At 32.4% G+C, this 13862-nt stretch overlaps 3 protein-coding genes across 6 annotated transcripts in view; 2 read left to right on the top strand and 1 right to left on the bottom strand.

Annotated features, from left to right (window-relative positions):
• The window catches only part of LOC129801176 (40S ribosomal protein S12), a 422333-nt gene that overhangs the window by 20001 nt on the left and 388470 nt on the right, over window positions 1–13862 (top strand). The window lies entirely within an intron of this gene.
• On the top strand, window positions 7065–7998 carry LOC129801175 (transcription factor MafK). 3 transcript variants are annotated; one of them, XM_055845958.1, is made up of 3 exons: window positions 7065–7249; window positions 7313–7391; window positions 7455–7998. In XM_055845958.1, the coding sequence occupies exons 2-3, from the start codon at window positions 7350–7352 to the stop codon at window positions 7818–7820; spliced, it is 408 nt and encodes a 135-aa protein (XP_055701933.1). In that variant the 5' UTR covers window positions 7065–7249; window positions 7313–7349; the 3' UTR covers window positions 7821–7998. The 3 variants fall into 3 exon arrangements, with proteins under 3 accessions (XP_055701933.1, XP_055701932.1, XP_055701931.1); XM_055845957.1 differs by having other exon boundaries at window positions 7073–7249; window positions 7437–7998; XM_055845956.1 differs by having other exon boundaries at window positions 7074–7249; window positions 7313–7998.
• Window positions 8028–13862, bottom strand: part of LOC129801167 (PDF receptor) — a 36895-nt gene continuing 31060 nt past the window's right edge. For both annotated transcript variants that reach the window (XM_055845948.1, XM_055845946.1), the window contains one exon: window positions 8028–8554. In XM_055845948.1, the coding sequence (XP_055701923.1) occupies window positions 8111–8554 (444 nt within the window). In that variant the 3' untranslated portion in view covers window positions 8028–8110. The remainder of the gene's footprint in view (window positions 8555–13862) is intronic.

Raw genomic sequence — 13862 nt, 5'->3', positions numbered from 1 at the left:
AAGTGCAGAGTCCTGCTTTGATTGTTTTCGATCTTCCTGGGAATGGATGTCAAATAAGGGAATTTCCCCTGATCCGTAGGGCAGAAATTCCCGGGCATCTTTGGAAAAATCAAGCTGGTTTTAGTATAATAACGTTGGATTATCAAAAGAAGGGTTCTTGTGACGATCTTATCCTATATATTACGAATACGTTTGACAGCAATGTAATTTCCTATGACTATAAGACAGGCAATTTTTGGTCTACTACTGATAACTCCATGAAACCCATCATGAGTGAGTCGTACGTCCTGTTCAAAGGTAATACCTACCAGCTTCCCATTGGAATTGGAAATGTAGCACTAGGTTGGCTAGACAAATTCGGTAATCGTTTAGCTTATTTTGCTCCTGGATCAAGTTTGGGTGAATATGTTGTCAATACGAAAGTTCTAAAGAGTTCGAAACGATCTTTCCTCAAACATAGTTTAGAAGACTTCACCCTAATCGGTTATCGTGGCTGTAACACTCAAAGCTACCGGCAAGTCTTCGATAAGTCTACTGGTGTAATTTTCTTTGGAGAAATGCAATCAAAAAGGATTAGTTGTTGGAATACCAGGCTACCTCTAAGTCCAGACACTGTTGGTGTCGTTTTTGAATCAAATAACCTTGAATTCGTCTCTGCAATGTTCCTTGATTCGGATGGCTACTTATGGTTTCATTCTAATCAGGTTCCTATTATTTTCCTTACTCATACACCGCTTAATATGCTGGAGATTAACTCTAGGACATTCCGTGTAAAGGCATCTGATGCGATTCTGGGTACAGTTTGTGATCCTTTTTAGGAGAACCTTAGGGCTTTGTCAGACCTGAGGATTAGCCGAGACACGACTTAGCGCAATTATATTAGAAATAATGGTCAAACTACATTTCCATCATTTTCCACTAAGCCATCTCTCGGCTTAAGTCGTAAGTGTGTCTAGGGCATTACATCTAGATACTAAGCCTTTTAAACATAACAATTGGTGTGTTGAATATATTTTTCTGAGTGTATTTTAATGCAAGTTATTTTCATTAAAGGACAAATTCGTTAACAATTGACTGATACACAGTCATGATGACCTCATATTTTAGGTCAATTGCAAGAAATTAGAAAGCATTTCGAGGAATTAGATAGAAGATTTGCATCTCTCACGACCGCCAAAACCGCGGAATGTTGATCTCAGTCGATTTGCCAGTGGGTGGTATTCATTTGAATTACAATAAAATCTCTGGATTGGAGCAATTCAAAAGAAAGTGAGAGTGTCTGATCATTTTGCCTGGGAAGACTCTCTGCAGACAATGTGTTAAGTATCTCCAGTTATAACAATCTTCTCACCTCATGAAATATCTTCATAAAAATCTTACATGCATGCCGTATAAAATAGTTGTAGCTAAAAGTATGAAAAATTTTAGAGCTATTTATTGGTTTTTGGTTTGGTTATGTAGATTTTTTATATTATCGTTTAATGAATTTCATTTACAATTATATTAAAAAAACTTTAATTCTAGATCAGTGTCTCCATAGCCTTTGCTGATCAAAGCACAAGTCTATCAAAAGACTGAATAAGAACATATTTTGTACATAAAAAATCTTTTGAGTAAAGCTAGGCCTTAACGTTTAACACAACTTAAAATTATAAATAAGTAAATTTAAACAATGTGGATCGATATTCTACTAAATAGGAGAAGCCAGGGTGATTTTGACTTGTGTTTTTAAGAAAACTGTAGAACTAAAAAAATATTGTATCATAACTAATTTTACCTGAGTTCTTTATATTTTACATTTGGATATAGGAAGCTATTGCATCGAGGTTAATTACAAAGTTTGAAAATAAATCAATTTTTTAAAATAAAAATAGTCTGTTATGTCTTTTTACACTTCTTGGAATAGATTGACAACGGTTTTTTTTTACCCTTTTTTAAATACAGTAAATTTTTATATTGTTTTAGTTATTCAAGAAAAAATTAAAATGTGCATCTCTTAAAAAAAAACAATGTCATACTTAAAGATTTAAAATTTTATTCCTAAAAGGAATAGAAAAGGCTCCCATGTTTTGCAAAACTAGCGATTTCGATATTACAGTAGACTCTCTCAAATTCGGGCATATAGGACCGAAATGTCAGCCGAATTCCACAGAAATTCGGGCGACAAACTTTTTGAAATGCAACGATTTTTTATTCATGTGCATATAGATATTGAGTTTAGACACTCATATATAACGTAAATTGCATGAAAATCCCTCAATAATGCAAAATCACATCAAAACTAAGACAAACCATGCCAAATTTGAGCATATTTGATTCATTTGATAATCATAATCAAACTTGAAAAATGACAACAAATTTTTTTCAAATGTAACCGCTGCCCGAATTAAAAAGTAGCCCGATCTTAAAAGAGCCGAATTTGCGAGAGTCTACTGTATTTACCGTTTATAGATGCACAACTGATTTGAAAATGATTCATAAATCACTCAAATTTCGCTTAAAATAGCTTAGAAGAGATACAATTGAAATTCTGATAACAATAAAATATCGGTTTATAACCGGTTCATTACCGAACCATAACAAATTGGAACAGATTCAGTCTTGTCAGCAGTCTCAATCCCCGAGACCTTTCCAACGAGCCCAAACATAATACCATTCACTGAGAAAAAAAGAGGGTGCGATTAACTTTTTTTCCTCATAACTTTAACACTTTTTAGGTGTAAAAATATATCAATATTTTTTAATGTGAATTTTATACATTTTTAAGTGTAAAATTAACATGAAAGAGGGGTAACTTTAACCCATAATACACTTAAAAAGCATAATATTTACACCGATTACGGATCAATAATTCAAGGTAAAAATTAACATTACTGGAATGTTATTTTAACTTTTTCGGATTTCTCTCAGTGTTCGATTGAAGAATATGCTCTATCAAGTCTTTTAACCATTTACTTTGACCACATTCACTATTAGGTGTGATTCCTTCTAATCACACTCACACCTATTTTTTCATTTTAGTATTGATGCAAAACGTGCAAAACCCAGTATTTTTAAATTCAAATATTTTCTTTGAAAATCCGGTAGGGTGCACTCGGGTGTTTGTTTTCCTGTCAAATTTGGTCTTCCAAATATTACCACCCTGAAAATTCCCCAAAAATTGCTGTTAGCTTTTACAAAATTATTGAGCAACTTTTACCAAAATACACTGTAAATTATGGTGATTATAAAAATAAACAAAAAAAAGTAAAGCTGAATTGCACAGTAAAATAATTTGAAATTTGAAAATTACTATAATTCGTTCGACGTTATCGAATAATTTCGATAATCGTTATCGAATAATTTCGACTATTTTAAGCACTGTTTTGTATAATGCGCACCAAGACTAATTAATTCTTTATTTGGTGCTCTCGGAGGAGGTTCTTTCTCGTTTGCTGATTTGAGCTTGGCTTTGCTTGATATGGAGGATATTATGATTACCGGGCTTTATTCTTGAATAGTGCATTTTTATCAGTCATTTTCTTTTTTGTCGAATGCTGACACAAAGCAAATGCAGTTAGCACAGTTGCTGAGGCAACCGTCGATTTGTAGCTTCTTCTGCTTATTAGTATGCAATAAAAACAAAAACTCTTTGCATTTCAAACAATTTGATGCTCGAATTCCTCTCAAATTAGGGTGATATTTCGGTCCCAAATTCCCGAATTTGAGAGAGTCTACTTTATAATATTTGGAAGTGAAATCAAGAGATGTATTTCACAGTTTCATTCGACTATAGTCCTTCCGAGCCCGCGGTTCAGATCTTGCCAATGAGGGCTAAAATAGTGCTTAAAGCTGGGTGTTAATTAATGGCTCAACGCTATATCCTCCTTACTGTGTCAGACGGGTAGTAGAATTCAACTTTCAGCACCTGCAAATGTCATCTTTTATTTACTGTAGGGTAAATGTCCTAATTCAAAACCATTTCCAGACGCTTTAACTTTGACAGAAGATTCAACACATTAAGTTCATATTTTTTCTGAAGAAAATTATATAAATTTGCTCCTTGACACTTCTAGAATGTTACTGTTTACTGAAAATTCTTTAGATATAATTTGAAAACTTCTTAAATACAAGAAAAATACGCGAGTGTAAAATGATTCTATTGGAAACATATCGTCAGTTAAATCAGCATTTGTCGTAACTTCCTTTTGACAACTTTTCAGGAGACGAAATTTTGAGTTCAGCTTTATTTTTCTTAATAATGAGCCCCGAATGCGATACTTTTGAGTCAAAATAATAAGAGTGACACTAATAAACTGTAAGTTAACTCGAGAAAATCTTTACAAAATGATTTAAAAGCTGAAATATTGAGAAATATTTTAGGAGAAACACAATAATATTTTATCGTAAGTTCCATCGTTTATAAAGCCGTAACTTCCAATGTATGGAAATCTTGGAAGTTACGACAATTTTCTAAAACGCATTATATTAATTTGAATTATTCTAGTGATAATAAGCGCCTTGATTTGACTAAATTAGTCAATTAAATTGTTATCCCTGTCATTAAAAGCTTTTATTTCGTAACTTTTATTGAATAAATTTCGTGCGCCACGTCGCTTGTTTTGTGTTCAAGATGAACATGCACGTTCATACAAATTATTTTCAAATTAGGATTTTTTAATCTTTGAGGGATAATAATAGGTTTTAATTCATATCGAACTACTTTTGAATAGTTAAATCGCCAAGATATTCATCATAAGTCCTCACATCCTAAAAAGGGTACGAATAATTCAACACAAAAGTTGGAAAGTTTTGGCTTCACCAAGACTTTACAAGGGTTTTCGTTACCCCTACTTTTTAAATCAATGACTTATCCTTAAAGGATTTAAGGACTATTACACTATTTTTAAATACTTTTACTACTAGGAATGTCCTGTCATTTCAATTGGAGACGAATAGTTTAACTAATATACGGATTTTAGTTTTGGTTAAATCGAGTCATTTCACGAAGTATACAAAACAAGCCTCACTTTAACGGCAAATATTGAAGAAACTGATGCTAAACGTTCCTAAACTTTTACCATCCTATTTTCTATATCCTTAACTCTATCTGATATCAATTTGCTACCATTCTAACAAGTAGTTTCTATGATATTAGAGATTGAAAATTGTCAAATTCTTATTGAAAGTAGGTCATTATGCTTAGTGCTAATGACACCCGTTCATTCACTTCTTGATCAGCATTTTTTCGTCAGCAAAATAAAGAATGTGCAATTTTGCAATGACACATTATGGGTTCACGAAGTTCACCTTAGTAATTAAGTGGGGTAAAAATGATTTTGTATAAAGAGGGTTAATTTTTGTTAAATAAATCAGATTGCGATAGAGATTCCTGAGTTTCACTTCTAGCAGCACGAGAGTGCTTGTTCCAGAGAAATCGCATCTCCCTTTTGGCCCAAGACCAGCGGCATCCTATTGCCTAAGGATTACCAGCGGCCAATTGGCTCCCTACTGCCAGGAAACAGCGGCTTCTCTTCAAGAAGCCTTAAGACCTAGGGCAGGCTTTGAGAATATTTCTGGAGGAATTTTTCCCTAGAGGCATTCATTTGCCGGACTTCAAGGTTGGAAATTTATTTCTAACCTTGGTTAAACTCTCTCGAGGCACCCCCGGGGGTAGCCTACACAAGGGGGCATTACTGCCTTAAGCCCGGTGGCTCGAAAGAGCCGTTACTAGAGGCCGTGAAAACAGCCGAGAGTCAGTCCAAACAGTGGAAGAATTCCCCAGGAAGTTCTCACCAGAGCAAGGGAATAATCTGACGGGATTCGGATTATTCTCTTCCTCTAGCTTCGGCTTTTCAGCTGTTTGGAGCCGAAACATTTTGTTTTGAATTAATGACAGGTGGGTAAGGATTTTTTCTCACTTTTTTCTCGCAAACATTGAATTAACATGATTTAATGTTACATTATTCTCACTGTCTTTGGATATTTGGAAGAGTTTGTGAACGTTTTATTGAGAAATATTACATTTTTGCTGCAAATGACAAGCCACGCAAAAAAAGCAAAAAAAGTTACGACAAATGCTGATTACTAAAAATTTTGTATGGAAATTTGTCGTAACTTCCCCAAAAATGGAAGTTACGACAAATTCTGATAATTTTTTCTTAATTAAGGGCACTTACGATAATTTTTGTTTAAAATAATTTTTATTGGGATTATAAAAGTTTCTTTTTCTCGAGTGCGTTTAATAAACAAAATTACGCTGATTCCAAATATGTATATATCCCAAAATCGCAAAAATGAAGTTACGATAAATGCTGATTTAACTGACGATATTAATCCAAATGGAGACAAGGGAAAATTTCTAATTGGAGACAAACAGTGTAAGTGAAACCCCGACGAAAGGCTTCCAAAACATTGTTGAGTTGCTCTTGAGCGCAGGATTTGTTTTTATTCCTGGTATTTTCTTCTTTCCCATCTAAAACAATAAGAAAATCTCTCCAAAAAAAAAATCATATTTCCGGGGTTTCCTATTGAAGCACTTGTAGATACTTCAGAAAAGCTCTTTATGTTGATGAAATAGGTTATTATTTCATTTGAAAACTTCACGTACCGTTCCCAGTATAGATTAACACTTAATTTCACATAATTCTGGCAAAAAATAGTACACAAATGTATAAAAAAAACGAATAAAGAACAATCAGCCTAATTGTGTTTTTCATTAGAAAACATGGTTCATAGATGAAAAATTTGATGGTGAAAACGTACACTTTTAATTTTTCTGAGAAATTCATAAATTAAAATTTGTGAATATGAATTGATTTTCAATTTATTTGGAATAAAATTAACTAAATAATGGAACTGAAGTATAGAAAATATAAAAAATAAAAATTGAATACTGCATTTATCATGGTGTTTCCATTTGGAGATGCGAAAAGTTTCCATTTGGAACAGGTTTTGAATTAGCTTAATTTATCCTCTATTTACTACATTTAACTCTGTATTTTACTGTGTAGAACTTTTACAGTGTATTAACGGTCATTTTAAAATTGCTCAGTTTTGGTTAAGATTTTGAGTTTGGTAAAAATTTCAGCGTGGTAAAATTTCGGGGTGTTGGAAAATATTCTTCTAAAAGAAATCTTTATATTGTGGATTTTCTCAGTTTTCTTAATGATTAATCTAGGCAAAAGCATTCAAATTAGATTCTGAATAAGTATACAAAGAGATTTGTAACGAAATTTAGTGGAATCAAAGTGATAAAGTACATTTCTTTGTAAGCAGAATGACTTGCACTTTTTAATGCATCGACAAAATAAGATTTTTTGACGATTTTCAGCTTGATTGAGGCTTCACAGTGAATACAGGAGAGATTCATGATGCCACAGGAGTCAAAAAGGGAACGCAAGGGTGCTCAGGTATGGGCAGAAGAGAGTCATGGAAATGCTTTAAAATTGACAAAGAGTCTTTCCCATTTGCAGGCTCCTCTGTCACCTTGTCCCATTCCGGACATCAGTGACGATGAGTTGGTTTCAATCTCTGTTCGAGATCTCAATCGAACACTGAAGCTGAGAGGACTAACTAGAGAGGAGATTGTAAGAATGAAACAGAGACGGAGAACACTTAAGAATCGCGGGTATGCTGCAAGTTGCCGGATTAAGAGGATCGAACAGAAGGATGAACTAGAGACAGAAAAGTCTCAGGAGTGGAATGATATGGAAATTATGCAAGAGAATAACAGGAAAATCCGAGAAGATGTTGAGACTTGGAAAAGCAAATTTGAGGCTCTGAGAAAATTTGCCATTGCCCAGAAAATTCCTCTTCCTCCGGAATTAGATACTTTGTGATGCTGAATAATGTTGCAGTAAAATTATTCCTCTCTCTCAAAATTATTCAGGGAAATTGAAATTTCTTTCATTCAGGCCGTCGTACAAATAAGTATCTAGGATAGGGTTTAGTTTGTAATTTTATTTTAATTTAGATGTATTAATTGAAATGAATAAATTATCCCTTTTGTAGACACTATCGAAGTCTTTTGAATTAACAAATCTCAATTTTCTTGCACAAAAAAGCTCCTTTAATAACTTGTGTAAAATTGTACAGATTTTTCCTTGTTCACTTGCACTTTTCTGTAAAATTATGTGAATCTCTGAATGTAGGTTGCATTATTTGCGATATTATTGGGTACCGATACAGCTGGCGTGTAGGCGACACTGTAGAATGACTGTCGTCGGGGTGGTTGCTGAGTGTTAGCCCAACCGCCTCGAAAGTCCAGGTAGGAGCGAAAGCTCTTCAGAAGGGCCGAACGTACTTCGCCGTTGAGAAAACAGTACAGGAGGGCGATGAAGAAGCCCTGAAAGGACGTGAGGAAGTGGGTGGTATATGACCACAGTGCAAATTCCAAGACGGATTTGGTCAGTGGTGCCGCCGTCATTGATAAGATATTCGTGATTCCCAGCAGAGGTAGCAGGACAACAGCTGCCCTTACTGCCTTCCTCACCTGCTCGATGTCACTTGTATGAGATTGACGGAGTTTCACAACGAGAACTCGAATGATGTTGAGCAGAAAGCAGAAGTTTAGCTGCCAGAAAAATATTATTCACTTGAAAATGCTAAAATAATTCATTTTTAACTTTTTTCAATAGTTTTTATTCCATTATACCCCTAAAGTCGATTGAAACCATTAAAACAATCGTCCTTTTTTTTTAAGTTAAATGCTGTCATCGAAATGTAGTCAGAAAAATATTAGGTTCTTCTAAGTTATGTCGACAATTTGACACTGCGTCGATTTTGATAATATTTTCCTTGATTCTCTTCCCTAATTTAAATTCTGGATGACAAATTCTTTTCTCAGATAGTTGCACTACATTAAAAAATCGTGCTTGTAGTGAATTAATGTAAAGAATTTAAATTCAGAGATCGGTAAAGCACGTGTTTGATAGCATCTCCCTGCCCTGCGTTAAAAAAATATTTTCACCATTTAAATTTAAATGATAAGAGACTATGACTAGATGTAAGACTATGACTAAGTGCACCAAAACAATTTTAAATATATAAGAATATTATTATTTATTAGGGGTAGCTGGGGCAAAAAGTCACAAATCGAAAAAATCAAAATTCAATATCTTCCAAGGTAAAAAAGATTGGCAAAAAACAAATGGTCAGTAAAAAGTTAAATTTGGTCTGTAAAATTGATCAGTAGATATATTCGAGTTGATCAGTAAAAAATTAAAAATGAGCAGCAAAAAGAAATTTAAAAAAAACAGTAAAAAATTAAAAACGAGCAGTAAAAAATAAAAAGTGGTCAGCAAAAAATTAAAAAGGAGCAGTAAAAAATACAAATTGGTCAGCCAAAAATTAAAAGAGGTCAGTAAAAAATTAAAAGTGGTCAGTAAAAAATAAAAATCGGTCAGTAACGAATTAAAAGTGGTCAGTAAAATAAAAAATTGGTCAGTAAAAAATTAAAAGTGAACAGTAAAAAATTAAATATGGTCAGTAAAAAATTAAAAGTTGTCTGTAAAAAATAAAAATTGGTCAGTAAAAAATTATATTTGATCAGTGTAGAAAATCAAAAATGGTCAGCAAAAAATAAAAATTGGTCAGTAAAAAATTAAAAGTAAACAATAAAAAATTAAATGTGGCCAGTAAAAAATTAAAAGTGGTCAGTAAAATATGAAATGTGGTCGGCAAAAAATTAAGAAAGGTCAGTAAAAAATTAAAATTGGTCAGTAAAAAATTAAAATTGGTCAGTAATAAATATAAATTGGTCAGCGAAGAATTAAGCCAGTGATAATCCTAAATCAGCTTGTAGAAGTGCATTTCCTTCGGGATCGGGATCTTCGTTTTTTCCATTTTGGTTTTTACACTTTTGTTTTTTCCCAGTTTTTTCTTTGGAATCCTTATCTTCGGTAACTTTTGTTTTTTGAAAACTTCGTCTTTGGAAATCTTGTCTTTCATACATTTTTCACAATTTTCATAAATTTTGTCTGTAACACATTTTGCACAAGTATATTTTATATTTTATAACTTTCCAAAAATTTCCTTTTTCTCAAAAAATTTCCATTTGCCCCAATGAATGGACGAAACTAATAACTTCCCAAACCACAGAGAATTTCCCTTTGCCCCAAAGTACGAAACTACGGGAGACTATCCAATGGATGACGTCCCGTCATTTTGGAAATAAATAAAAAATAAAGTACGAAACTGGAGGTTCTTAGTTTTAGTTTTTAGGTTTATTTCCTTTTGCCCCGATAAACGATACTGATAACTTCCCTAAACTCAGAAAATTTCCCTTTGTCCCAAAGGCGAAACTAAAAATTTCCCAAAGCGCAGAAAATTTTTCGTTGTCCCAAAGTACGAAACTAAAAATCTCCAAAAAACACAATTTTTATTTTTTACTGACCACTTTTTACTTTTTGCTAACCACTATTGATTTTCTACTGATCAAATTTTATTTTTTACTGACCATTTTTTTTATTTTATACTGATCATTTCGAATTTTTTGCTGACCAAATTTGACTTTTTACTGCTCGTTTATTCAATGCCATTTATAAATTGGTTTAAATCGGTTGTGAACCGGTAATGAACTGGTTATGAACCCATAAGCAATTTTTCTATCGAGAATTGGAGGCTCTTTTGAGACATTTATAAATCGGATCAAAACGGTTAAGAACCGGTAAACGGTAAATAATTCAATTTTTTTAGATATAGTTAGTACACACAGAAAAATGGAAAATTCTTAAACAGAAACACCCAGGAATTTAATTTCAAATCCCATCCAATGAATGCCAATGCCCTAATTGTAAATCCTTGATCATTTAGTTTTAGTTGCAATTTGCAAATCTGTAGACATTTTTTCATTTTCCAGCTAATGCTGAACTTAAGTTCCCGATCTCTTAACTTGAAAGAGCTAGGGATTCTAGCCCATTTCTTTCGCTCAGAGCTTCTAAACTTAAACGCCTCGGGGATTCACGTCCAATTTAAGTTTCCAGGATGTTATATATTCTTAAATTTAGAGTCAAAATTTTTCTGTGTGTAGATAAGTCACGAGTTCGAGCACTTCACAAAGCCTGGGACGCTTTGCCATTCCCCTTTTTTTTAATATTTTCTTTTCAGCATATTTCAATAAGATCCCAGAGTAATACACGGAGATGACGTGCTAGAACATTTTTTTAAAGGAGAAAGTAAAATAATATTAAAAATTGAAATGTAATCGAGTTTCCTGAATACATGTGTTTTTTATTTGTTCTCCAGAGTGCAAATAAAATTTGGTGTACAGTTCTTAAGGCCAGGATGACCTTTTTGGCCAAGAACTGAAGTGAATAGTGTTTAATGATGAAGTACAGTGCTAGGGTGTGAAAAAATAAATTTCCAAGATCAGTGAAAAGCTCGAATCTGAGGGTTTCATTTAGTGAGTACATCTTGAACTTTCTTTTTACTTGTCCGACCACTAAGGGCCGCTATAATAAAAAATGTTCTTCCACAAAAGCAAGAAAATATTTTTAGCGGTTTTTTTTGGTGAACCCCATGCAATGGGACATCAATTTAATAACGAGCTACTAATTAGAAAAAAAAAAACAAAAAAAGCGTGAAGTGATTAAATACGTTACAAAAATGCGTGCATCGCCCGAGAAATCAGTTCCCGGTTACATTCTTTTTATTCAATTTGAGGATAATTATTTTATATTTATATCAAAACTGACACAGATTTATTCTGAGAATAAGACCTAATTTATTTTTTAAAAATTGTACAGTAATGTGTGTTTCTATAATCTTGTCTATTTCTATGAAATTTTCAATTGGGAAAATGGTCGTCGGAAAAGTTATAGAGTAAAAAAAATGGTTGTACAATTATTCGGATTAAAAATTTCTCGGATCCAATGGTAACTACTGAAAACATAAAATATACGTTTAATGATTTTTTGCCCCAGAATTCTATACGAATTAATGATCTAAAATCTAAAGTTTGCCAAATCATCCCATTCTTGATAAAATAAATTTTGCTAACAAAAGCTGAAATTACGTTTCTAAAAATAATTGAATTTTCAAAGTGTATAACATTTCGAAAAATAGCAAGAAGGAGTTGTTCGTTTTGACAATATTGATACAGTTAGCATAATGTAATTAGAAAAAGTTTTCTATAGATTCTAAAGAGATTAAAACAACTTTCCAAATTTGCCCGAGTTCCTATGTGCGATGCTTGGTCTTTATAATCCATGACTTAATCCAGCTTGAAAAGAATTTTATCGCTCTACAACTTTGCCAAAAACCATTTAATCTCATAAAAAATTGTTTCTTTTTCCAAACCATTTATCAGAAGTTATTTTTGGCAAGAAAATTCTATTAGCAATGAATTCCCCTATATTAGCAAAAAAATGAAACCTCGCTTAGAAGGTAATCTAATTTTGAATTTTTGATTCCGTAGTAGATTATGCTTTAAATCCACTTAACTCAATATGTTTTTTTTAATAAAATATTCAGTAAAAAAATAAAAATTGAAAAAGGTACTAATAAAGTAAAGGACTAAATTTAACAACCTTATATAGTGTGTAAAAATGTGATATATTCATACAATTAACATTTAAGAAAGGAAATATGTGTGATTATCATATCATAATTGATGTCATCGCGATTTAACGAATTTTTTTATATCGAATTTATTTCTAAATTCTCAAATTATATGAAAATACTGAGTAAGGGCAGAATCACATTGACAGTAAAATGCTCACCGTCACCGTCAAAGCCCTCACCGTATTTCGTTGATTTATGCATTTTCATTGTAATTTTTACGCAAGTTCTCAATTACCGTGTTACATTATCTCATACTCGGTGGCACTAGGTGAAAATAATATAAGAAAATAGAAGAAATAAAACGAAAATGCGATAAACGGTGAGAAAATAACTGTACGAAAAACTGTAGCAAAAAAATCCTACAGTTTTTTGTTTTGCTTACCGTTTATCGCATTTTTGCTTTATTTATTCAATTTTCTTATATTATTTTCACCTAGTGCCACCGAGTATGAGACAAGGTAATATCGTATTGGAAAATTTACGTTACAATTGCAATGAAAATGCGTAAATCAACGAAATACGGTGAGAGCTTTGACGGTGACGGTGAGCATTTTACTGTCAATGTGATTCTGCCCTAAAGCGGAGCCTTTGTATTACTTTTACATTAATGAAAATTAATTTTTTATAATAATTTATAATTATTTATTCTATTTATTTTTATTCCATTCTATTTAATTATGTTTCAAATAAAGTTGTTTTTAATTTATGATCATATATTACAGATGGTTCACGAAATACAACATAAAGGTACAAAATTAGATTATATTTTCTGACACTTTCGTTGAAAGATTTTCAAAATTCAGTAAGGTAAAGTGCCTTCGAGTCGACTGGTTCCTCGACTCAACCGGTGGTCAATATTTAAATATTTTAATGATGAATTTCTATAAAATTGTCACTGATTCGTATTTATTTATGGAATAATTGACCTATTAATGTTAGATCATACGCCAAATATTAGTGCAAATATAAATAATTTGAATAAATAACTCTACCGGTCGAATTGAGGAACCGGTCGACTTGAGAGCACTTTACCTTAGTTGGTGCTAGATATTCCGAGACTTTTTTTTGAATAAATTGCTTTACGGAAGACAAATATACTGAGAGTAGATTTACTAGAAGTCAAAAACTCAACTATTATTTTTTAGCAGAAGAATTAAACTCGTACTTGAACGAAGGATTTTTGAAAAACAAGAAACTTATATTTTTGGGCCATCAAAGAAACAAAAAATCTTTCGTTCAAGTACGATTTCAACCCATCTGATAGGGGAAGTGAGGCAGCTTTGAAATTGGGCTTTTTCTCATATTTTTAAATATGAGAA

Source organism: Phlebotomus papatasi, chromosome 2 (genome assembly GCF_024763615.1).
Source record: "Phlebotomus papatasi isolate M1 chromosome 2, Ppap_2.1, whole genome shotgun sequence".
Taxonomy (NCBI): Eukaryota; Metazoa; Arthropoda; class Insecta; order Diptera; family Psychodidae; genus Phlebotomus; species Phlebotomus papatasi.
This window is presented reverse-complemented; position numbering and strand designations above follow the sequence as displayed.